The sequence below is a fragment of the Thunnus thynnus genome, chromosome 6 (genome assembly GCF_963924715.1).
Source record: "Thunnus thynnus chromosome 6, fThuThy2.1, whole genome shotgun sequence".
In the NCBI taxonomy this organism is placed as follows: Eukaryota; Metazoa; Chordata; class Actinopteri; order Scombriformes; family Scombridae; genus Thunnus; species Thunnus thynnus.
Window position 1 is genome coordinate 25,309,981 of NC_089522.1, and position 24,506 is coordinate 25,334,486.

General features: G+C 42.6%; 1 protein-coding gene across 2 annotated transcripts; it reads right to left on the reverse strand.

Moving 5' to 3' along the window:
• Positions 1-728: 728 nt before the first annotated feature.
• LOC137184843 (segment polarity protein dishevelled homolog DVL-1-like) lies at positions 729-24,448 on the reverse strand. Of its 2 annotated transcripts, XM_067592915.1 has the most exons (15): positions 24,012-24,448; positions 19,004-19,073; positions 16,007-16,128; positions 13,265-13,383; positions 9,200-9,338; positions 8,649-8,742; positions 8,442-8,511; positions 8,205-8,344; positions 6,905-6,981; positions 6,425-6,492; positions 6,220-6,297; positions 5,952-6,086; positions 5,232-5,399; positions 4,903-5,118; positions 729-2,813 (listed from the first exon to the last, which is right to left on the reverse strand). In XM_067592915.1, the coding sequence occupies exons 1-15, from the start codon at positions 24,179-24,181 to the stop codon at positions 2,293-2,295; spliced, it is 2,187 nt and encodes a 728-aa protein (XP_067449016.1). In that variant the 5' UTR covers positions 24,182-24,448; the 3' UTR covers positions 729-2,292. The 2 variants fall into 2 exon arrangements, with proteins under 2 accessions (XP_067449016.1, XP_067449017.1); XM_067592916.1 differs by lacking the exons at positions 13,265-13,383; positions 16,007-16,128; positions 19,004-19,073; positions 24,012-24,448 and adding an exon at positions 9,759-13,251.
• Positions 24,449-24,506: the final 58 nt, after the last annotated feature.

Genomic DNA, 24,506 nt, shown 5'->3' on the forward strand with positions numbered 1-24,506 from the left:
TATGTGAGTTGTGACAGAAGTCAGAGTCAATCTTAGATTAAGTTTTTCACTGTATGCTCTGTAATAAGATTATTTAGACCACTGAAGTAGCACCATACTCTTGAGGGCTGTTTCTTTAGTAGGGTATTTTCTAACCTGCCTACGCATTGCGAGGGTGTCGTTAGAATGCTTTGATATAACTTCCTTCCTGACAAACATCTCTCGTGGGGGCATGTGACATCGCATCATCTGTGGTTAGTGGGTCAAGCAGACAAGAGGGTCTATTATGATTGGTTTTACTATACAGTTGAGCCTGAGTGTAACGTCAGCCCACTTGGAAAGTACACGCACAAGCGCTGGTGCTCGGAAGTTCCACTCAGGGGTGTTAACTGTTGCTTTTAAGCAAATGTGGTGTGGTTGACACGTTTGATGTTGTGGTAATATCATTCTTCTAAAAGTTCATCTATATCAAGTATAGTTATCTACATATTGAGCACATGGCCACCATCCAGTTTTGAGAAATAACCACCTCGTTGAATTAAATATTTTAAATACTTGTGCTTACTTGAAAGGCCTGCAGCAATACCTACTCATGTGATATAAGTAGATGTAAATTAAATTGAATGTCTCCATCTAGTGGCCCTGCTAAAAAAAAAAAGAGCATTTAAGAGTGAGATGTTTTAGTCACAAGTGTGTAAGACTGCAAATAAAATGTTACAGGTGACTATCATAAAAAATGCAGACAAAAATTTGAACATATATATTTTTATTCATATATATAATAAATTTCTATGTACAATTTATTCTTCTTTTGTAAAGAAACAAAATTAAAGAGAGCTTTGATTGCAAACAGTGTTTCATACTAAAGGGAGGGAGAGACAAAATGGGAAAAGTGCTCATAAAACTAGTGTGTGTGTTATTTCCCTCTTGTAGCTATATTTTAGGTAGATACAACAGGGGTTTGCCATTGTTTTGCAAGGGTATCAGAATCTGATGAGCAGGATTCCCCTTGAAGTCACTTTGTAGTCAAAAAATGAGAAGTGTCTGATATCATGAAGAGATCTACATCATAGACGGCCTCTACATCATAAGTAAATATCCACCACACAGTGTGAGGCTTTGGCTTTTATCGCACTGACTTTTATCGAAGCTCACACTCGCTACGAAGAAGACAAAGCTGGTTTACCTTATGTCAACCCTTTGAATTTGCTTTCACAGCTGTGGTGGGTGTCCACTGTTTGCAATCCGGTTTGCAAAGTTGATTTGCTTACTTAAAAGTGTTTAAACCAAAGTGTTATGAATGTCAGGGTTCAATCACTGACAGGAATAATGATACATTCGACAAAGCACAGCTAAGACAGTGGTAACTGGCCACTGATTCACAAAGGGTGATGTCTGATTGTCTGTCAGTCAGCCGTGGTAGACAAAGTATGACACCATCAATGCAACATGATCACATAAATAACATCACAAAAATCATCCAGTGTATGGATTCTTCCTTTAGAACATTGGCAAGAGGCGACCCCTCCCCCCAATAATGGTAATACTTTAAACAATATTTATTAATAAAATTTCTTTTCTTTAAAGCAGTTGAGACAGTCATGCAATATGCAGCCTAGTTAAACTAATGGCTGGCTACAGGGCCTCCCTTATGAAGTTGAAGAAATCCACCAATCGTGAACTGATCAAGGTTAGCGTTTTACTAGTTGGCAGGTAAGAGCTAAATAAGCCAGTGGCAATGCCACAGCATGAAGGACACGGGGCCAGACGTTTGGTGTAACGTGCTAAATTTTATCAGTATGCACAGACATGAGTCAGGATATCCAGTCCAAGTTATAGGCCGAGAGAAATGTTCCTAAGTGCGAGATGTAGTCGGTGGTCTGGGTCTGGGGGATTGAGATCCAGGCCCAGCCAGCTTAAAGGTCTTGCAGAACAGAAAATATCCTAGGTAGAGTACACATTCCCGTGAATGTCTGCGTGGCAGCTTTAAAGAATCACCACATTGAATACCACTCACGTTTCACAAACTGTACACGTCACGTCAATACAAAAGAGGGTTTTTTCAGCCACAGAGGACCAGTGCTTGCGTGGTGAGACCAATCCCTCCTGTTGTGCTCTTGCTGCCCATATTCCTTTGCTTAAACATCAGAGGGATAGACATATAGCAGTGGGGTAGGTAGTGGGCCAGTCAGTGTCTACATTCTGAATTTAGAGGCGGTCAGAGACAAAAGATTGAGAGGAGAGAGAGAAGGGACTGAGTGGGTTTCAGGGAGAATTGTTTTGTGCTCGATGAGTTTTAAAGGCACTGTCCTGTCACATTATGTCAACAAAGAACTCACAGGGATTGCCCATAGCATGCTGGAAGGACTGGCGACTGGCGGTGAGCTCAGGAGGAACGGCTGCTAACTCTCTCCCAGGAGGGGCTCCAGGTGGTGTGCTGCTGCTGACTGAGGTCTTAGGGGCCAGGCGGGCCAGACAATATGGAGGAGGCAAGCCTGGGGGACCGTAGGAGGAGGCATGGCTTCGCTCGCTGTGGGCACAGGAGCCTGGCCCTGGCTGGGTGAAGGGAGCGTGGCTGTAGGTGAAAGAGGGATGGCTGTTCTGTGAGAGAGAGTGGCTCCTGTGTGACTGACTGTGACTTAGACTTGATCGGGCGTGACTGTGACTGGAGACGGCATGGCTGTGATGGCTCATTTGGCTGGCGGACCTATCACCGCGCCTCCCTCCACGGACACCTGGCTCTGATTCGCTGCATGTTGACCTGTGAACCTTCTCCTGTGGGGAGGAGCGTCTACCTTTGCCTGCGCTGGGGTTGGATCCACTGCTTCGGCTTCCTGTTGAGAGGGGGGAGGAAAAAAAATGCTGACATTTTAGCTTGGTCTTGACAGTAGTCTAAGCACATGATCAGAAATACACAGTCAGCAGCTCCAAGTCATGAGTTACAGCTGATTCAGACCAGCTGGTTTTGCTACTGATTAATATGGAGGCAGATGGTCACACGTTAAACAAAATATATTATAAAAGCTTAATGAAGCCTTGTTGAACCGCAACAGACGCCATACATCACACGAACATGTTATTAGTCAAAAGATATTCTTTTGCTCAATATACTGTAAAATGTATTCATATAAATTAAATACTGTACCACACTTTGTTTAAGGTGTGACTAGATGTCATTTTCTTACGCAATCTAGCAAGAGTCAAAGGTCAAGGGCAAACATGATTATCTCAAAGTTTCTTCCCCAAGTTCCACTAACTAATACCATGGACTTCATACAAACACTGAAACATTCACAGAGTATAAATGTATCATGATACACCTGCATCAGAAAGACACTATTACACAGCACTTTGTGGATAATGCAGAATAACACGACAGATTTTTGTAACCAAGTTTTTATATTCACAGTGTCAATTTTGTTCAAAAAGGTGTTTCACTTCTCAATGCTGGTAATACACACTGATAGAGGTGTACCACACTGTTTCCTAATGAAACATTCCAAGTCTCCACTTCCATGAGTCCAACAGTACTGGGTAAAGTGGTGCATGAGCGCCCCCTATCAGTGAGAATGATAGCACAAGCCTCAGAGTGATCATCCTGCATCATGCACCTCCCAGCACAGTACGAATGCATGCCCAGAGGTGCACAGAGGGAGAATGGACTGTCAGGAGAGTCACACACAGGATACACACGGATGACGGGAGACGCATGGGACGGGCGGAGGAAAAAAAAAAAAAAAAAAAAAAAAAAGCTATGATAGGTGGAGAGAGAGAGGAGGAAAAGAATAGAGGATGAATGGTAAGATAGAGAGAGGAGAGGAACAGAGGAGGAGAGGGGGGTTAGCAGGCTTACCGGTTCCCCCAGTGTCCTGGGACTACCTCCTCCTTCAGTCTACCGTTGCCCAGCAGAAACAGAGGGAACAACAGAATTACACACACCTCCCAACCCAGCCCTTCCCAGCTACCTAATGTACTATATCTGGCCTGTGAGCCCATAGCTACTGTTACACCCTGTTGTTAGTCCTTTCTTTGTTATCTAACTAAAAAAAAATCTTCAAGTTATGGGAAAACTGCCCCTCAAAAATGCACACATGCAGTCATTCAAACACGCAGGCAGACACATAATTACCCACGAATCCCTGTTTGGGAAGTGCCGAAAGAAACAAACTATAATTTTAATAAATAAAAAAATGCAACGCTATTCTTTGTTATCTGTCCTTCCATGTTTCAAAGGTTGCAGATACACCAACTGAAAGCGTGACGACTGGCTGAAAGCAAGATATGACGATGTTTGGATGAATCACTAAAAACAATGAGAATTAAACTGATAGATGGTAACATGTAACTTACCATTATCTGTCTGGACTGCCTGGTTTGAAATGTGTACTACAACCACACTATCACAGCCACCCACATGTGTATAAAAACCCCCCAGTTTTCCACTCTCCCTCAATGCAGATATCAAAAACCATGCAGTAGCAACACAAAGCACTATCACGGTTTTGATTCAAGATGAAAACAAAGGATCATTTGAGAACTGATGGAGAGGGATGGACTCGGTGTTGATTATTTCAAGCTTGAGATTTGTAATCACATGGTTGATCGGATTTTTTTTTTTGTGTACACACCCAGTACTGCAGAGCTGTCCGCTGCATGACTCAAGATGCTCATGATTGACCTTGACAATACAGGACGCGTTTTAGAATACACAGAATGAAAAATGCAATCCAATGTCAACTTCCTGCCCAGAAAGCCAGAAAAGCTAACATTAGCATGAGTCAGACACTTGTTAATACTGGCGTCATATGCCAGGAATACTTAGATTAGGGATAATGTCATGTTGCATATTGAGTCAAATTATCACATGAATTAATAAAATGGAAAATTCAAAGGCCCATCTTGCCCCTCCCTGTCATTGCTCACCCTCGCTGTGCTGGCTGCCTGCACTCCCACTGTGGAAACTGTGGCAAGGGTCTGAGTATCCTGGCGGGAAGCTGGGGGGTGCGGAGGGAAAGGGAGGGTAGGGGAATGGCTGCCCGCCCAGGGGCCAGGGGTTGCTGGTGGGAGGGAGCGGTGCCAGAGTGTCCTGCTCAGAGCCTCCGCCGCTGGATCCCTCATTTAAATTGAGCGATGCCATGTCTTATTGGAGAGAAAACAGAAACAGAGAGGGAAAGATTTAGTACAAACCCTCTATTCATAAAAAAAAAAAAAACAATGGAGTTGCATTGACACACTAAGAGAAGCGGCTATACTTTGGCAGAGGTCCCCGAAGGTGTAGTAGCACTGTTCGGAGAAGGTGATCTTATTGACGGTGTGTCTCAGATAGCCATGTTTCAGCAGACTGCTTGCGTACTTCCTTGCATCCCGCCTGTCCTTGAATCCATCTACTCTGGAGTAAAGCCAGTCCACCACGTCAGCACCTGACACAGCAACAAACACACATAGAGACAGACATGTAGGCTCCTGCTCTAATGGGTTGAACAGATGCTACAAATACTATTGATATGCACAACAGCCACAGTGGCCACAGTGGCTAAAGTTAGACAAGCAGCACAATGTTGCAAGAACTTTGAATAAAATTGGTGGGTTTAATTCCAAAATGCTTGATACTTTTCAGGGATCAGACTTAGATGGTGGCTGGTGACTGAAAAAAAATAATTAGGTTGATGCTATTTCTTGTATTTAGTGATTAACTGCCAAAAAGAAATTACTTGATTTGAGATAACAAATATTCCAGTTAACTTCTTTATGCGTCTCTGTTGCAATGTTTTAAAAGAGGAAATGGGAAATTATTCCACTTACACAGCACTGAGGTTAATCATGCATATACCACAAATATGAGTGGATCTCCAACCTGCCAGCATTTGTTACAGTAAATCACTTTAAGAAAAAAAAACCCCTACTCTTAATTCACGTGAAACAAAGTTTTGCTCTCAGTTTCGTGCGTGCCCACACAGCCCAGCCTTTCTTACCGATAACAGCATTAGCAATGGTTATCTTCAACCACATTCTGTCTCGAATCTCTAGGCCAGAGTCGGGCAACTGCATCACCTTGACGATGGTTGCCATGTCCGTTTTACTTGTAGATAGAGGCAAGTCATCAAACTCTGAGACGGGAGGAGAGATTGTGAGAAAATATTGACAAGCAGGAACTTAACATTCAGTAAGTTTGTGATAATTATGACAGTTGGGAAAAAAATAGATGTTTCATAGATGGAGCTGGCGGTTGGTGGTATTTACCGTAGTGTGGGTAAGGTCCTGTCAGGGCGGTGGTGTGTGAAATCCAGGCTGCGGGGTCGATGGGTCTCACCGGCTCAGCTGAACAAATGAACGTTGAGACAACTTTGATAAATGACACAACTTCAAACCTGGAACAATAAGTTTGATATGGCAAAATATGTACATTTTATATGTCAATGAAATATAGCAGTAATGTATGTCTTACCACGAGGGATAGTGAAGTAGCTTCGTGGTGACGGATCCCAACATTTGGCAACAGTAAGACTAATAGGACTGGAGAAGAGAACAGAAAATCCCAAATTTTTTAAAAGACCAAAGACACAGAAGAAAAGTTTCATTGAGCAAAATAATACAACAAACAGGAGTGAACAGATTTCTGTCTACTACACCTTACTAATCACATTACTTTGTATCACAAAGCTGTCAGATGTGTGAGATTGGTGACTGACATTTAAGAACCTGACTTTTTCAACTCTATCATCAACTCATTTAGTGTTTTTCAGCTTGAATACAAGTCACCACAAGTTACTAAAAAACACACACAGCATCTTATCTGATTGATGTGTTAGTCTGAAATGTGAGATTACTATCTCAATGTGATAATTTTCCAACAGAGAGTGAAAATAATCACAAAGCTCAGTAGTTGGTTTGAGTAAGTTGTATGTTCTGCTTTGACTGTTCTTACCCTGTTTTTGAGACAATCTCTCTTAGGATTCTCACGGCATCGTCATTGCTCATGTTCTCAAAGTTGACGTCATTCACCTGGTCGACAGACAACAAAATACATAAATATACAAATGCATTTTAATGATTGGAATATTATTTTGAAGCTCTGCAGAGGTGTTCGTGCACATTAGGCCTTAAGATGCCTGAAAATCTGAATCTGCTTTCTATTAGATACACAGTCAAAATAAAACTTATATTGTGTAACCAGAAATTGTTATCAGCCATCATGTGTGATATAGTGGGCGGTGTCACACAGAGATCAAAGAGGCAATAACAGGAAGGAAAAGGAGAGGCAGATTTACAACTTTTAAAAAAAAGCGTCTAGGAGCGGAAGTGAGTAGAGCGTTGTGGTTATTAATACGTCACGAAACCCCAGACAGACATACAGTAATTTTCTTATGTGTCACGTTCAGCTTTCAAACTGTACAGACAGCAGCAGCCAGTTTCTGTCTAACTCCAAAGTGATGTAATGACATGAATATATCTAAACTGAATATATCTGGTTTGCCATGAATATAAGTGTTCACCACAAAAATGTAGATCTGAAACAATGTGTCACTTAATCAATTATTAGTTAATCCACAGATTAATAACTATTTTAATAATTGATTAACCCTTCACGTTGTTTTCAAGCAAATATGTCAAACATTCCCTAATTCCAGCTTCTCAAAATTGAGGATTCGCTGTTTTTCTTTATCTTATAAGACAGTAAAATGAATATCTTTAGTAGAGCTGCAACAATTTGTCGATTAATCAATTAGTGGATTGACAGAAAATGAATCAGCAACTATTTTGAATGTAGAAAAATGTGGAAATTCAGTGGAAATACTCTGGTTCAAGCTTCTTAAATGAGAATATTTTGTGGTTGCTGACTGTTGATCAGGACAAAACAAGACATTTGAGTTTGCATCTCTGACTTTTGTGAAATGGTGATCAAAACTTTGTGGCATTTTGTGGCATTTTGTGGCATTTTGTAGACCAAACAACTGATCAATGGATTGAGATATTGAAATTAATCATTAGTTGAAGCCCTAATCTTTAGATTTGGGATTAAGGTTGAACAACACAAATTGTTGATATCACCTTGGTAACTTACATTTTTCAGTATTTTCTGATATTTTATAAACCAATTAATCTAAAAATCTAAAAAAAATAACCTGAAAATTACTGGAAAATAAAAATAATTGTTATTTGCAGCCCCACTAAATTCATGATGATACTAATTCATAATGTAAAACTGGAAGGATCTGTCAGTGTACCTGGAGGAGCATGTCTCCAGGCTCTATTCTGCCATCAGCAGCCACAGCTCCTCCCTTCATGATAGAGCCGATGTAGATGCCGCCGTCTCCCCGGTCATTACTCTGACCGACAATACTGATACCCAAAAAGTTGTACTTCTCTGTCAGGGAGAAAGCATGGAAAAAAAAATCACACATTAAACTCTGGTGTGTAAATTTCTTTAAAATAAATGATAGTTATGGAAATATCAGTTTTACCCATATTAAGTGTGACGGTGATGATGTTGAGGCTCATGGTGGAGTCTGTGATACTGCTGAAAGATGAAGACTGGAGAAGCAGGGAGACAATACAATGAGTGAGGCACGTTATAAAGGTCTATATCAATCAGCTCTTTCATCTGTTTCTCACACTCAGTGTCAATTTCAATCTCAGCACGGGAGTTGATGTGTCTTAGAGATGCTCACCCGGTCTATTTTAGCCACTTTGTGCCTCCGTCGGCGGCGCTTGTGTCTGCGCATCAGCTGTGATGAAGAACTTTGTTCTGTGGAGCTACTGAGCCTGAAACACACAGAGACAAGGAGGAAAAATAACGACATGGAAAGGAAGGGAGAGGAGATAAAAATATGATGAGAATAAGAATAATATTTTTTATATTGAGTAAGTCTACTGTCAAAACTCAGTTAGATCTGACATACAGTACGTATACTGCTAATTGAAAATTGCCAATTAGTAACTTAATATGTAATACACTCCTGTATCAACCAGAACTAATTCAAAAATACATCATGTTCAAGAAAAAAGTCTCAAAAATCAACTCAAGAATAGAGTCTCAAAAAAAAAGTCTCGAGATTTTATATTTTTACATTTTAATCTTCAGATAAATTAAATAAATAATATAATAAATAATAAATTAAATAATAAATAAGAAACTGTTGCTTCAGAAATAAACAAAAGCTACTGCTTTAAGTGTTTTGATGTATCAGAGACACATTTTGATGTGAGTGTAGTATGTTACCTGCTAGCATCTTCATCTTCCTCACTGTCAACAAACGAGCTGGACTCCAGCTCGCTGCTCATTACCGAGGCGCTGTCATAACCCATGGCCGAGTCCCTTGCAGTGCGCTCTGATTTAGAGTGGCCGTTGATGCGAGGGACTGGTGAGAGAAAGAGCAGAGCAGCAGTGAGTCAGATGAGAGGTTAACGTTGCTGAGCGCGGGGTCAGATCAGAGGGAGAGAGAGCAACCGGGAAGGGTGGAAAGTCAGAGTTACTGAGATTGGCAGTATTGCAAAAAAGATCATAGTTATCTGAGCGACAGTGACAGAAACAACAGAGGAGCATTAACCTTTGATACCGACATGAACTGAAAAACAGAAGTGTGATTTAGGTGAGTGGAAGTAATGACAGATAAAGCATCAACAGTTATTTACATGAAAAAGTTAGAAATTGTTGAAGAAAAATACTTGAGATTTATTTTCAACACAGTGTCTTACTGTACACACATCTACATGAATATACTTCCTACCAGACAGATAAGACAACTCTTATGACTACCCCTGTCCATCTCCATACGTACATTGCCAGTGAGGTGGTGCTGTCTCAGGATAACAGCGGATTGGTTGGAAAGGTCTCATAAGGCGAAGAGGGCGTGGCAGAGAGCGTATTCGCCGAGAGCAAGCAAAACATTCCAGCAATGTGGTAGTTCCCATTGCTAGTTCCGCCCCAAAAAAGCTGCTTTTATGAAAGCTGAGCTACAGCATATAAGCACTCAATCAGCAGAGGGACATCCACTGTCAGGATTCACACAAATACTTCCTCCCACGCTCTGAAGACTGCCATAGCAGAAAAAACAAAACAAAAAAAAGACAAGTATGCAGGTTCACCAAGCCAGACTGAAATCTGTGACTTTGTGCTCGGCTCCGTCTGTGCTAGTCGCTCTCTAAAACCCAGCCTGAGCCCCAGACAGTCTCTGCCCACTGGCTGGCCGATGACAGGCTTCACAGCTTATCTACAATAGAGGCAGTGACAAAAATAGGGAATAAGCATAAACATGCTCTACAAAGAGTAGCAAGTAAGAAGTAAGTGAGTGACTGCTATGACTCAACAGCAGTGTCAAATGACTTTTTGGTTAGACAAGTGAAACTGGACACAATGCAGTCGTGACCTTTTCAAAGGTTGTGACATTTTATATTATAAACTGGTTGTAAAAAAATGCATGTAGTGTTTAATGTTGTATTAATGATCTATGAATACATACACAACCCACAATGTGATAAAAGTTAAAAGTCTCCGTTGGTGGTTATCACCCTATAAAAGCTCACAACATGTACAGTATAACTGTCTCCTTACTGCAAAGCAAGAGTACTTATTGTTAAACTTTCCATAATTACACCAGAATGACTTGAATAATGAGCTGCATTAAGGTAACCACAAAAACAAAAAAAATCTAACCACATGTATCATCTAACATAATTCAAATGTCATATCAAAAGACATAAAGTTATACAACAAATCCCTCTCACCACAGCCGACAGTCTGCCTTCATCCGATGCAAAGGGAAAGTGAGCTGAGAGTCAGGAGAAAGTATTGCCTCCTCCCTTCCTCCCAATGGCACGCAGCTATAGAATGACTGCTAATCTGTCCCTGACCAATCAGACGACGGTATTCTCCAAAAACAGAGAGACATAATATGAGATTTGAGATGATGTGCTGTCCTCTCCCATCTCTGCCTCAGGTGAAAACACCCATCAGGGTTATTAAAAGGCCGAACGCTTTCATCGACATCACAAAAATGAATTTCACGATACTTTTCATTTCAGAGGAGAGTTTAAGTTCACCAGCTGTTTTTGTGCTTTGTGCTAATACTTTAATACAAACATAAGTGCTTTGGCTTAACCATGTCTTTTTTGACCTCAACCTTGAAATCCTGGCAGTGCTGCACGGCATAATGCTTAATGCAACGTAGGGTATTAAATGTTCTCTGCTACAATGTTATAACTGAATATTGGGAGTCTTGTCTTACAACAGGTTAAGATACAGAAGCACCTGGTGGCCTTGGAACAGATCATATCCCATAACTTCAGCTGCCCTCGGGGTCCTACACCTGTTCACCCTCCTAAAATGTTCAACTGCTGCATTATTCATCCATTCAATCTCAAACGCTACAGCGCAGACTGAAAATAAGAGGGGATATGTTTACAAGGGTTGAGCACTTTAAGTGATCATTGTAAAAACAGCTAGCATTCACACTGAGGCAGAATCACTTGAAGCGTGTGTATAAGGTGACAGGGAAATTCCTGCTGCGGATGCTGCGGGCAGTGAGGTAAAGACGCAGGGATACTGGTTCCTTCTTCATATGTCGTTACATCCAGACCGTATGACTGCGACAGGAACCGCTGCGCCACCACAGCTAAATTGAATTGGATTTTATTGGGTCTTGCCTGCTAGATTTATGAGCCACCAAACTGCTTGTAGACCATGAGGGACACACCCGATTCCCCTGATGGTTTCACTTAATTAGAGCTAACAAACTAGCAGACAAGAAGACACGAGGTGAAGAAACAGAGAAAGAGACACGTGTGTGTGTGTGTGTGTGTGTGTGTGTGTGTGTGTGTGTGTGTGTGTGTGTGTGTGTGTGTGTGTGTGGGTGGGTGTGTGTGTGTGTGGGTGGGGGGAGGAATACATGACCTGCTCTAATTCTCTGTTCTGCAATAGGTGTCTGATTCGTGTTGAAGTCAGTAAACACAGAGGAGGATAGAGGACAGACGCAAAGTTCATTAGTCATGAGGTATTTCCGAATCATACACAAAACAACAGATGTGCGGCTGGAAGCTAGCAGCAGTGGATCCGGCATAGTGAGTGCCAACGATACGTCTTGTGCCAAATCAAGAGCACAAGATACACAAGAATGAGATCACAATGAAATCAATGGATACGACTGTGCGGTTATCCTGCTATGATAAAGTCAAATTTCTTTCCAGCATGAAAGACAGTTACAAATCTTCCACAACCATAACCTGATGCTGATACTCTGTGATACTAATTGCAACACATAAATTAATGAGTATTTGGTTAATGAGCCTTGAGCTCAGGATGCCAGGTTTGCTGTGAAGACAGGACACGGGGAGGGGAGACTGGCTTTGCTGTACGCATGAAAACAACAGCAGACTACAAGCATTAGGAGCTGCGGGTTTATTACTTCCTGCCATAAAAACACAAACTCATCTCAAAACGTCTGTGTGACAAGAACATGAACAGAACGGAGTGGATATATCCAAACATCGCAGGTATGATTACGCTGATAACAAAAACCCACCTTCTCCTGCAGCACCAGTAAACCCTGTTTTCTCGTCGTGGACGGTGCAGACATGTGATGTTGCCTAGCAAAGCTTTCTTATTAAAAACATAGAGACCGTAGAGGAGAGGAAGCCGCCCTGCCCCTACCAAAGTGATCTTCATTGAATTGACTGCAGTCGAGTGCCAAAACACCTCAGCGAGCTGAACAATAAAGCAGATGTTTTTGCACTTGATAAAAGTTCTTGGGGGCTTTTAAAATCGAGATCCTAACAAATTGCTTTTCCAGGTAGAGCATCGATGTCGACATTAATATGTCAACAATAGCAGCAGCAACAGATTTTCCTCTGATATTTCACACAACACTAATGTCCTCTGACAGGGTATAATCATCCTGCAAGATCGGAGTCTGACTGCCGAGTGGAAAACAGCCTCTGACCGTAAACCTGAGGCGCACACAGGAAACAGAAGAAGGACAATTATTGGGCAAGACAGCGAATTCCAGTATCGGTCTTTGACATGCAGTGTCATTTTTGACTTTCTTCCGAGAATTTGGATATCTATGTGTTTCTCGGTCTCACACATAGCTCAAGTTCAATATGCACCATGTGATCCCTGGGGGTCTTTTTTTTTTTTTGTACGTGTCCACCTTTTTTTTTTTTTTTTTTGAGTGACTTGAGCAGAGCGGGGAAGTAAGTGTTGAGTAAGAGGCAGTGAAATGTAATAACTTGGAAATGACAAGATAATTGCATTTTTAGGATCCATCTGTTCCTCGCTGATAGTACTCACGCTCTGTTTCTCGAGCTCTCCTCCGCGCGCGCTCTCTCTCGCGCTCTCTGCGGTGGCTCAGGAGGGACTCTGTACCCGTCTCGGTGTCCAGGCCATCACGACTGCTCACTGCGTTGGCACTGCAACACACACGTCGGAAAACTTCAGTCGGATTCATAATGATGTACGAAACACACACACACACACACACACACACTCTCTCTCTCTCTCATACAGAAACTCTTTCAAATTAATTCTCTAGCCAGCTTGTGACCATCTCTCCTGAATATAATCCCAGCTACAATATACTGTCTGTTATAATATCTGTTTGCCTGCCATTTAGCCTTAGGGGAATATGCAACTCATATTATGACACTGTTTCAAATTCAATCCCTCTGGCCAAAATAGCAGTTTCATTGTTCTGCGGTATGTGATGTGTTTTTCACTAAGTGTCATTAATGACCAGATACCCTGAGAGGGAGCCATTCTGGACAATACTGGCATTAATGAGACCTATTGAAAGCCCAGATGGTGCCTGGAGCATGATTGGGAGAGAGACAGAGAGGAGAGAATGACAGATCACATAAAAAAAAAAGAAGCGAGAAGTGGTAGATCAGGTGTGGGCTGAGCAGCGAGCGGGCCTGTTTACTCGGGGTCTGGGGGTTCCGGAGAGCAGATTGCTATTCTGTCAGAGGGCTAGAGACACCGTGGCCTCAGGCACCGGGGTTAAGGGACTTACACAGCCACCGGGCACCTATGAAACTTGAGGCCAGTGAGAACTCTACTCAATCCTGTCAGTCTGTCACACGCACTTAGGCATGTACGCAACACGTACTTTACACCTGCATAAATAATTGCGCTCGCATGCAGGCGCTTTCATGCGTTCATGCACATGCTCCAATACAAAGTGTCATATTCAGAGTGTATAAACAGAAGAAAAGATGCATGAAAAACAACAAACATGTGCACAAACATCATCCTACCGTGTTTAAAAAACAATGTTCCTACACACCTCGGCGGCGACGTAGGGATGATCGATGCAAATTAAAAACACAAGAGCAGACAGGACGCTGTGTCTGCTGTGTTCACTCAGCGGGATGAAGTGCTCAATGAGGCATGCTTACACGCTTCTGCTACGGAGCACTAATGGGCGCACCTGGGCTGAGCTTCACCAGCACAGGTCAGTGCACGTATGCAAATATCACTGAGGATGCATAGTTTAGATACGTTTTTATTAGTCGCGATAGGAAAGCTGTGTAATGTTTTGATGTTTGCGGTGTCTGTCTGTCTGTCTGTCTGTCTGTCTGTCTGTCTGTCTGTCAGGCTGTCGGTGGCTGCTGACCAGCCGCGTAGCAGGTCTGTTGATCCGGGGGGGGAGATTATCCAAGGCGCTAGGCTGCAGCTGTGAACAAATGCAACCCCCTTTCAATTCCCCCCCCCCACCCCCCCCCCACCCCCTTTTCTGCCAATCGCGTCTCCCTCCCTCTTGGGAAATGGAGATGGGTGCTTTTAATGTCCGTTAATCCGGATTACCAGGCAGAAGCACATCAGTTGTGTCCATTCTCAGCCCAAAACACCTATTCTGTGAGCTCATCAAATAGACCCATTCACGCCGACAAACACATGAAATGCATGAATAAAGCACAAAGAGAAAATGAAGTGGTAATAATATTCTAGCTATTTACAGAGAGCGGTAAAGGGTTGGAAGACTGGATTCATTTCAGAAAGAGAGGAGGTTCGCTATAGGGAATTCACCATGCTGTTTCTCTGAGAGAAAGGCCTGCCTGTCTGACTCAAAGAGGGAAAGAGAAAGGGAGAGTGAGTGAGAGAGGGTGGGGGGAAATGACGTGGGGTCGGTACTCTGTCGTTTTGATCCACAAGGTGGCAGTAGTCCTTGTGAAAGCTGACTGGGAACAATAAAATCATCAGGACAGCTGACAGCCAAACAGCAGGGAGCAGCCCATAGAGGGCAAAAGCGAGCTGAGATGTCAAACACAGGATAAAGAGATACACTGAGACATGACAGATTGCATGTTCTCAATATAGAGCCTCAGCCATATTGCTCCAGCGCTGTAATGGCAACAACCCTTGCCCCCACTGCTCCCAGCCCTTCTAGCTATATTTAGCTCGGGACCTCTCCTCAGCAAGTGCAGTGATATTCTCCAATCTGCCTGTTTGAAGTCAAAGTCTGGGCTCAGGTATTTGTCATCAGGCTGTCGAGAAACTCTCCATTTCTGAGCTTTTAGGCACCGATGTGTTTTCGGGCCGCATGTGCCTTTATTAAGCGAGTATGGATGAATGCTCTGAGTGAATGAATACAATGCGCCTCACTGAGCGCCAGCATTTGCCTGAAGATGTTTATGCTGTGAAGGCTATTTCAAGAATCAAGCAGTACTGGCAGCGTACGCATCATTTCTACATATATGAGCGGACTAACGCTACACTCAACGGCTGGGTGGGCGGCAGGGATCATACACGCAAGTGGGAAAACTACTCACACCCATGTATGTTCCCACACTTAAGCTTTAGCACACTTCTCATGCCACATTCACACGCAGGCGTATACCACCTACACCTCCTATACGAGCCTTGGATGATGATGAACGTCTCGGATGAGCTATCCGTACTCTGATTAGCACATATGGCGTGCTGTGAAATAAAAAGGTCGCGCGGTGCACAGGATTGTGTGCTCGAGTACGTCTGCCTACATGCCTGTGTGTGTGTAATCGTGCATATACGACAAGCAATAATCAGCCTACTTACTGGAAGGAGGGGGGCCGGGAGTCTCCGATGCCCCCTGTTCTCTCCAGAGGAGGGGGCAGCTCGGGATGGCTTTCTGTGCACTGAGATCCTCCATCAGAGTGGGCGCTCTCTGCTAGCACCAACTGAAAGAGAGGTTGGAGTGAAGAAAAGATTCAGATAGAGCAGATATATCAGCTTAGAGAGAAACACAAACAATAATAAATATTGTGTCAAATGATATAGACCCCATAGTGTGGAGAGAGGAGATCAAACGCAACCGCAGCAGACTCCGCAACACTCAAAGACAAACACATATAGTCATGTTGGCACCGCAGAGAGAGACATGTCTTTGTGTACCAGCGCACATAAGGAAAGAATATGATATGAGATGCAGCAAAGAGGCCTAGAGATGACTGGTGGCTATGCATAAACAACTTGAGAAATACAGGGAGCTACATAGAAACTTAAAAGAGCACACTGCTTTTACACGGTTGCGTGTCAGTACAGAGGATGATGTACAATGACCCATAGATACAGCGAGTCTCCTTTCATCCGAGCCAGAATAATGAAAGTTAAACCAGGCAGCCGTGCACAGACCAACAATTGTATTGCATTTTTGTAACGCGAGCATCGGGATTCACAGGTGTCACTATAGTGCCACTAGATTTCTAAATGAACCCTGTGGGCTACTTTTTTTTGCTCCATTTCAAAGACTGAAAGTATTTCTGCACTCTCCATCATCTTCCGTGTCTGTCTGTTGACTGGCTTTCTGTTTGAAACACATTAAGAATGAGCAGATTTTTCTCTGCTTCTTGGCTCTCCAGTTTTATGGAAAGCTGCCTGAGAAATACCTCCATACTTTTTGGGACTCATCGATTCGACTTTTTTTCCTCCCGATACCAGCTACCAATCCCGATACCAGCGCCGTCTTTTTCCTGATTTGAATTCTCTATAATGTGCAGAGCTCATAGGATTATGTTGTGTGAGGTAACATGAGGGCAGGGGTTGCTGTAGATCTGTGGATAACTTATCATGATTTAATGAATATAACAGAGAGTGGAAACACTGAAATTTATGATGATTGATGAAGAAACTGCATTTAATGTTGATCCGTCATGTCTGGTTGATATCGATCCACTTAATATGGTCAGTATTGCCTCCCTACATACTTTCCATAGTGTACAATAGCAAAAAAAAACAGAACTGAATCAGGCACATTTACAATAGAATGTTTCTTAGGTTTCTCTAATCTGTTTAAGCAATTTATCCTTCATTTAACAGCAGAGGTGGGTGTACTGCGATGCCTTAAGGATACCACAAGATTTGTTCACTTCTATTTTTATTGCATGTTTTAATAATGTTTCAACACATCACAAAATGATGAACATTTAGATTGATGCTAAGTACATTTTTAATTTGTTTGCAAGCTTATGCTGCAGCTTAAAACGCTGAATTTCTCATGCTTGCCATAGTAGTTATCACACAACATGCTTTTAAGCAGCCAGGTATAATGATGTAAAGATTTGTCACTGTAAACAAAGAAATGCTAATGAAGGGGTGATGACCTCATACATTTTCCAATCCAATACCAAGTAATTACCACTAGCCTTGGTGCATCCGTGAGCTGTCTCTTGTTTTTACATGCCCTGAGGAGGACCGGGTTGAAATGCGTAGGCTAGGCGCTAAGCCCATTTATTTAAGACTTTTTAACTTTTGCACAGCAGTGTGTCTTGTTTTTTTTTTGTTATGACTTACTGATAACAAAGCAAAATACAAGTCTAAACTCTCTCCTCCTTTTTTTAGTCTCATGATATGTTTTGTTTTTTGATACCTGCATTCGTGAAGCAGCACTCCTCAGCCAATCTACTGGTATTTGTTCTCCCAATACCAAGTAATACCATGGTGCATATTGCTGGTACTAATACTTTTAATTAACAAGAACTATATGTTGGTTGAAGTAGCCTAAATACACCTAAAAAACACAACTGTATATTTCTGCTAATTACATTACAGGCTCCTTATATACATTTATGAACAGTCTTATTGTGTAAAACTGAATGCAAATGTTAAAAATATGAAATGAAAAACACTGAAACCGACTTTATCACCATCTTTGTGAATCATCTATAGTGACAAAAAACCAGGAATGCTCTGGTTTAAAGAAAATAGGAACCACTAGTTTAGTGCACAGAGTAATTCTGGTGAATTCTGGAAGATGCATCAATTTGAGTGACCTGGTTGTTGAGCAGCAGCGTGGTATGGTAGAGTCTTCAAGCCCTGCTGTTAGATAGTATCGACACTGCTTAAGTGTTATTGAGCAAGACAGTCGCTAACAACTCTACAGCCACTACTGTGTGGCCTGTTCTGACTTCTGACCTCACTGTGGAGGGATGCATGCAAACTAATGATTTTCATTACTGGGATCAATAAAGTGTAACATTTATATACTGGATTTTAAAAAAAGGCAGACAAACAGCCACTATGTAGATTAAATGTGCAGCCTGTAATTTATCCTTACTCTTGCTCTTCCATCAATATGTAAAGCTAGAGCATTAACCTGTGTCTTCTGTCACATATGATAGACCAACGATTAAGGTGTAAATCCTCCTCTAACATGACAGATTGATTTAATTTAACATGCTTTATTATCCCTGAAGGGACACTTGAGCTCACAACACTGTTTATCTTCCATAATCACAAAACACTATAAAGCTACAGAAGTCAATAGATAGATTGCACTGATGGTATGATATCTTGTTTTAGTAGTCAAACGCAGACACCTCTGATTGTATTTTGTACCAACTTTAAAATCTAATGGAATTACTCACACCTATAAAATACAGCTGAACAGTAAGATCAAGGAGAAGAGTGTTTCAAAAGCACTGTGGAGGCGTTACATGGCTACATTTGCATGATCTATGAGTGCTCCACATATCTTTGCTTAGAGCTGAGGCTTTACAGCCAGGTATGCAGGCAGGAGAGAGGGGTTAGCACGGGTACATTATCCATCTCACTTACCCAGGACACTACTCTCCCGTTGAAGCAGGGCAGCTTGGCGTTATCGTCGGAAATCTCCTCTTTGACGACCCTGGGGAACGAGGCAGACAGATACAGTCAGGTTAAAGGACACAGTCAGCTCAACAACACAATGCTGTATAGCCTGGAGACACTTCCCTTCCCTGCCTACACATACTGAGAGACATTCACGCTTTGTAAGTCACATTTTCCACATGGCTTTTCAACCAGCTTTGCACCCTTGCTAGCACGGTTAAGCTTGATGATGCCACTCTCAGTCTTTTTCTACATTTCGTCCATCCATGTGATTAAGGCTGCTTAACCTGGCAATAACCTGGGCCATAAATCACTAATGAATGGATCTAATAGTTAACCTGTGCAGGTGTCACAATCATCCACCGTAGGTAGGTAGATAGGTATGTTTTATGTGTATTTGTGTGGGTATGAAAAGCCTCGGAGCTGCGACAACAAGGCGTCAAGGCACAGGAGAGTGTATTAATAGAGACATCTTGTGTGTGAGGCTCCTTCAGTATGTTCGTCTTTGGCTGTAAATTCCCTACAAAAATACCTTCCAGTTACCCTTTGACCCTCTGGGACATAGTTCAGCAGCCCCCAGTCACCACACCTGCTAGACTTGTGTCAAGTAGATCAAGCCCGGAGCTAGCCGAGGGGCAGGAGATGAGCTGGCTTACACCTTACACACTGACACACATGGGGCTAAAGCACCCTGATATATTCACCAGTTTCCATTATAACTCCCTGTATGTCTTTATGTATGTTTTTTTTTTTTTTTGTGGCTACGGCTTTTCCATGAATCGGTACAACCAAACATTTCTGAAACTGTGGAGATCTCACATTAGCTTTTTGGCTTTGAACATGGAACATGAAAAGAAAGAGGCACGACGCGAGAGCAGCAGGAAAAGCCTAAGAAGATTTTATGCAGGGGTGTCTCTGACAGCTACTTTATAGCTTTTTTTTTTTTTTTTCTCCCCGTCGTTGTTTGCCAGAGCTTCCCTGCAACTGAAATGATTAGCCAAGCTAGTTGTGTTTTTGTGCACGCTGCTGCTGTGGGAGCTGTATTGCAGGGAGTGGTGGACGGAGATAACGTAGCCTTGTGGCTGGAACTGACGACCACAGAGTCTGCTGCTGTGGCCTGTTCCACCTCAGGGAGGAAAAGGGAGGGAGGCGAGGGCTGACTCTGCCGGCTGCTTGTTAGGTAGGAAGTGTTTGCATCCTCTCTCTCTCTCTCAAGCTGCATAACCAGCTGTAAGGTGACTTGTGAGGATGTGGGAGTGGCCCGTACAAATAAAATATCAGCTACGCTTCTTCCTCATGTTTGACAGGAGTCGTGTTGACTGTTCCACTTGCGTACACACATATTTCACCAACGCAACTGTATTTTTATGGTTACTGAAAGTACTGTCATGCAAAATAAATCCCCTTTGTCTGTTACAAGAAGTGTAACCAGAAGAGCCAAGAAACAATTCTAATGATAACAGATGACGTCTGTAACATGTGGTAAAATCAGCATGGCCTGCATTCTTTTTTAGCTTCCATCTGATATCAGGAGCAGTGTTAGTTCCACTCCTGAACTTTTAACAGGCACAGACACACACACACACTCACACGCATACAAACCGTAAGCCCTGTTTAGAGAAGCGTCTGGTGTGGGCTGCTGTCACAGATCTGACTTCTTAGAGCTGACAGCTTAAATAGGTCTTAACAGATTTCACAGGATAATGACACAAGATTTACCCTGGTGATCGCCGAATATTCCACTGCTAGGGATATTTGTGTAGCTGGGGAAGATTAGAAGTGTTTGTTTATGCTCTGAGAGACAGAGGAGGGCTGGGTAGTTACAGCCTAAACCAGAAACCAGGGGCAGGAGAAGCCAGCCAAGACCGGACAACAGTCCAAGGACATTCGTAGGCTGATGCTAATGATACTATAAACAGGGAAGCAAAATATTTGTGGTCAAATACAAGACTTCAATATGACACAGTATGACTCAGTTATTTAAACTTTAACAATCTGGAAAACACTTAGGAATAGCATGCATCCTGTTGTTGGCACATTTAATACTGTCATCATGTGATTTTCACACCACAATAATAATAATGTTCAGACGTGTATAGTTTTCCATTCATAATGTCACTATCACAGTAAGAGCATTGTTGTTAAAGCTATGATACCCAAGTGCAGTATAACCTTCAAACCTGCCACAATCCTCAAACAGTTAAAAAAAAAAAAAAAAAAAAAGTGAGGTATGGCAGTGGTGCATTTGTGCAAAAAGCTGCAGATTTCCGTCCTCTAACTACAAACTACAGGGGCTCAGCATCACTTCCTCAGCAGAAGAAAGATCCCCCTACCAGCCCCCTGTTTTCTGAGGCACAAACAAGACTGTTTCTTTCAGACCTTCAGCTTGGCTGCTTCCTCAGCTCCAGAGTGCCTCTGTGACTTGCATTATAGTGAGGTCTCAAACCCACTTGCCACCACTGGCAATGACAAAACGCCATATCATCACCTTGAAGTCTCTGAAAAAGCCAAGTGGGTTGCTTCAAAACAACCCAGCCTCAATTAGCTCCCTGTCTTATGAATATTGATGAATGAATGAACATTATGAAAAAAAAAAAAAAACGTGCACAAAGAACAATCATCTTTTAATTTGCTGCGCTCTGTCGTGCGAACGGAAATGCCACAGCCCATGGTTACATACGAGTCCAAAGGCAAACTGAAATGACATGTTCACTGCGGTAAAGGGGTACGCCGGGGCGTTTGTCGGGGGAAAGCGTTTATCGAATTTGTGTGGCCGTTGCTTGGACAGCTGATATGGCCGGCACAAATGTAGTTCAGCAATCCCATAAGAAAATGGCTGGTTTTTCCTGCACAGCAGGGGGTCTACTACAGAGGACCTTGCACTGACTGCTCATTTACATTTCAAACACTGTCTATAACTGCAAGGGATTTGATGTTTTCCCTCTCTGCTCAGCAGTCTTATTCCTCCCTTGCTAATTCTCCAGCAACCATACTGTCTGTGCCTATGCAGTACAGCCAGCATGGCTACCACAAAGCACTGCTATCCTCTGTGTCTTTGACTGGCTTTGCTTCCATACTGTGCCAATACCATACGGCATTCACAGAGCCTGAATATCCAACCTTAACTCAAAGGCTGGAATGCTCATGGAGACGCCTTTTTAATCAGTGTATAACAGCCCTATGTGGAAACACAGTCGTTTAACAATGTCCAATTCACAGCCTAATTTAACATGCTTTGTTGATGCACGTGCAGGGGCCAGTCAGCCTACTGTAGCAGTGTGTTCAGCAACATGGAGCTATGTCTCCATATGGAGAGAGCAAACATGCTTTGTTTGTTTCCATTATCTGCTTGTCGATCACCTGAGGCTCAGTGAGCAGACCGGCTTGCAGTGCAAGAGAGGCAGGAAGCCGGGGCTGGGGACAAAGCAGCGCACCAAGCCTTGCCTGCCACCAGGAAGAGCCAGTTTCCCTCACAAGGTCAGGCTGCAGTGGAAATGTATGACGTTTGGCTCTATTGACACTGCCTGCCTCTGCATTTCCTCCAATCATGTTTGCGATTACAGTGCTAGATGTTAATGTGTGTGGGCCAATGTATGACTACTCACTGTGGAATGAGAAACAGGCGCTGACACAAATATGTCATCCTCAGCAGAGGCGTGATACAAGTAGATCTCTGTGACCAAGAGCTGAAGAAAAGTAAAGGCTCCATCAGAGAGCCTGTATCTACAGAGCTATGTAAACCTGGTGTAACTCCTGAAAATCAGGAAGGGATTTACAAAGAGAGGAACAGAGACAGAAATAAAAGGAGAGAAAGAGGGAGGAAATATTTCTATAATTCATAACGTCCAGCATCCAGTAGATAGGAGAGGTACCGTGGTTCCTGTGGCTTTCTGGGGTAAAATTCACCATAAAAATAAATAAATGTGTTACATTAAACAGGGACATAGACACATTCTGCTAAATGAGTTCACATTTCTATCATCAGTGAGAAACTTCTTTCACGTGACTTGCAGTGAATTATGAAAATCTTACAATCCTATCACATCATCAGCAGTTAAAATATGCCTGTAAGTTTAATCATTCATCTTACTTCTCTATCTCTAACATGACAAAACTGGACATCATACATCTACATATATGACCAAATGGCCAGTGGGCTGTGGGGATGTGACGGGGTGGGCAAACACAATTACCCCTTTCAGCATTTATAATTAGTATGTTTGAAAACTTCCAAGTTCAGCATCATTGTAATAACACAGTCTTTAATACGGTGTCAAACTGTATGTAGTCGTGTTTGGCGGATCTCCTCCTCGGGGGCATATTAAATGTAAAAGGTGGTTACATGACTGCACACCTAATAGTCACAATTACTGACTCGTGGTTGCCATATTCCCTTGGGATTCACCTGCAGTCCATTGTGTGTGTTTGTATGTGTCTGTAAAGAAATATATCATCCTGGGCTACTACAAGTGGCTGAAAATAATATATATATGTATTTTTAAATAGTCATCTACTTATAATCCATACTGGAAAAACACATGCAACAATAAAGCACAAACAAAACAATATGAAACCTGAGAACTTGAACATGTGGACGCTTTCTCAACATTACCCTGACATGTATACTCCACATGGTTAACATATTATAATAAATATACATGAATGTGGGGGGGAGCAGGGGTCCGACTCTGTGTAATACATGCAGGGCTGCGTCATTAAGACTGTGGACAGATCTGGTATCACTTCAAACACTCATGTGTCTCCTCCACTGCGCACAGGATAGCCTGTAATAATGAGCAGGTGCCAGGAGCATGGAAACAGACACGGCACTACTTTACACACATGTAACAATGTTGCAGCCAGCATCGTTTGATGTTGCCTATCACGGCCTGTAATAAGCGGACTGCAACAATAAATAGCGAGTCAAGCCAGACGAACAGGCTAATAATAATAATCACCGACGGCGGCCACTTACCCAAAATCCTGGTCCATCGATTTGAAGAAGAATTTGTAGCTGTTGACCGGTCGATTGTTGAGGACATTTTTAAAATCCGCTAAGGTGACTTTCTCTGGAGAAACGGACAGCTTGACCAGATAAGGAGTCTCCTCCTCGTCTATGTGATATATTATTTTAGTCTCCGCCATGAGAGTGAGGGGAGGACAATCATTGACACAGGAAAGGAACAAGGGTTGGCAGCGCAATAAACAGGCCTGCTATGTTACCAGCTACCCATAGAATAACATAACAGCGTCCACTAATAAATAAACCTGTATAGCCCACGATGGAAAATACAACTCCGTGTGTTGGACAAACACTGCGAAAATCCAGACATAATCGCGTTATGACTGCCTGTGTTCCTGCTCCAGTGTGAGTCGGTACGGTGGCTCTCGGCACTAAAACAGGAAGGGACAGTCCACATCCTTGCGATATGGAGTTGGGAATATTGCTTTATTTTTTCACAAGCTAATT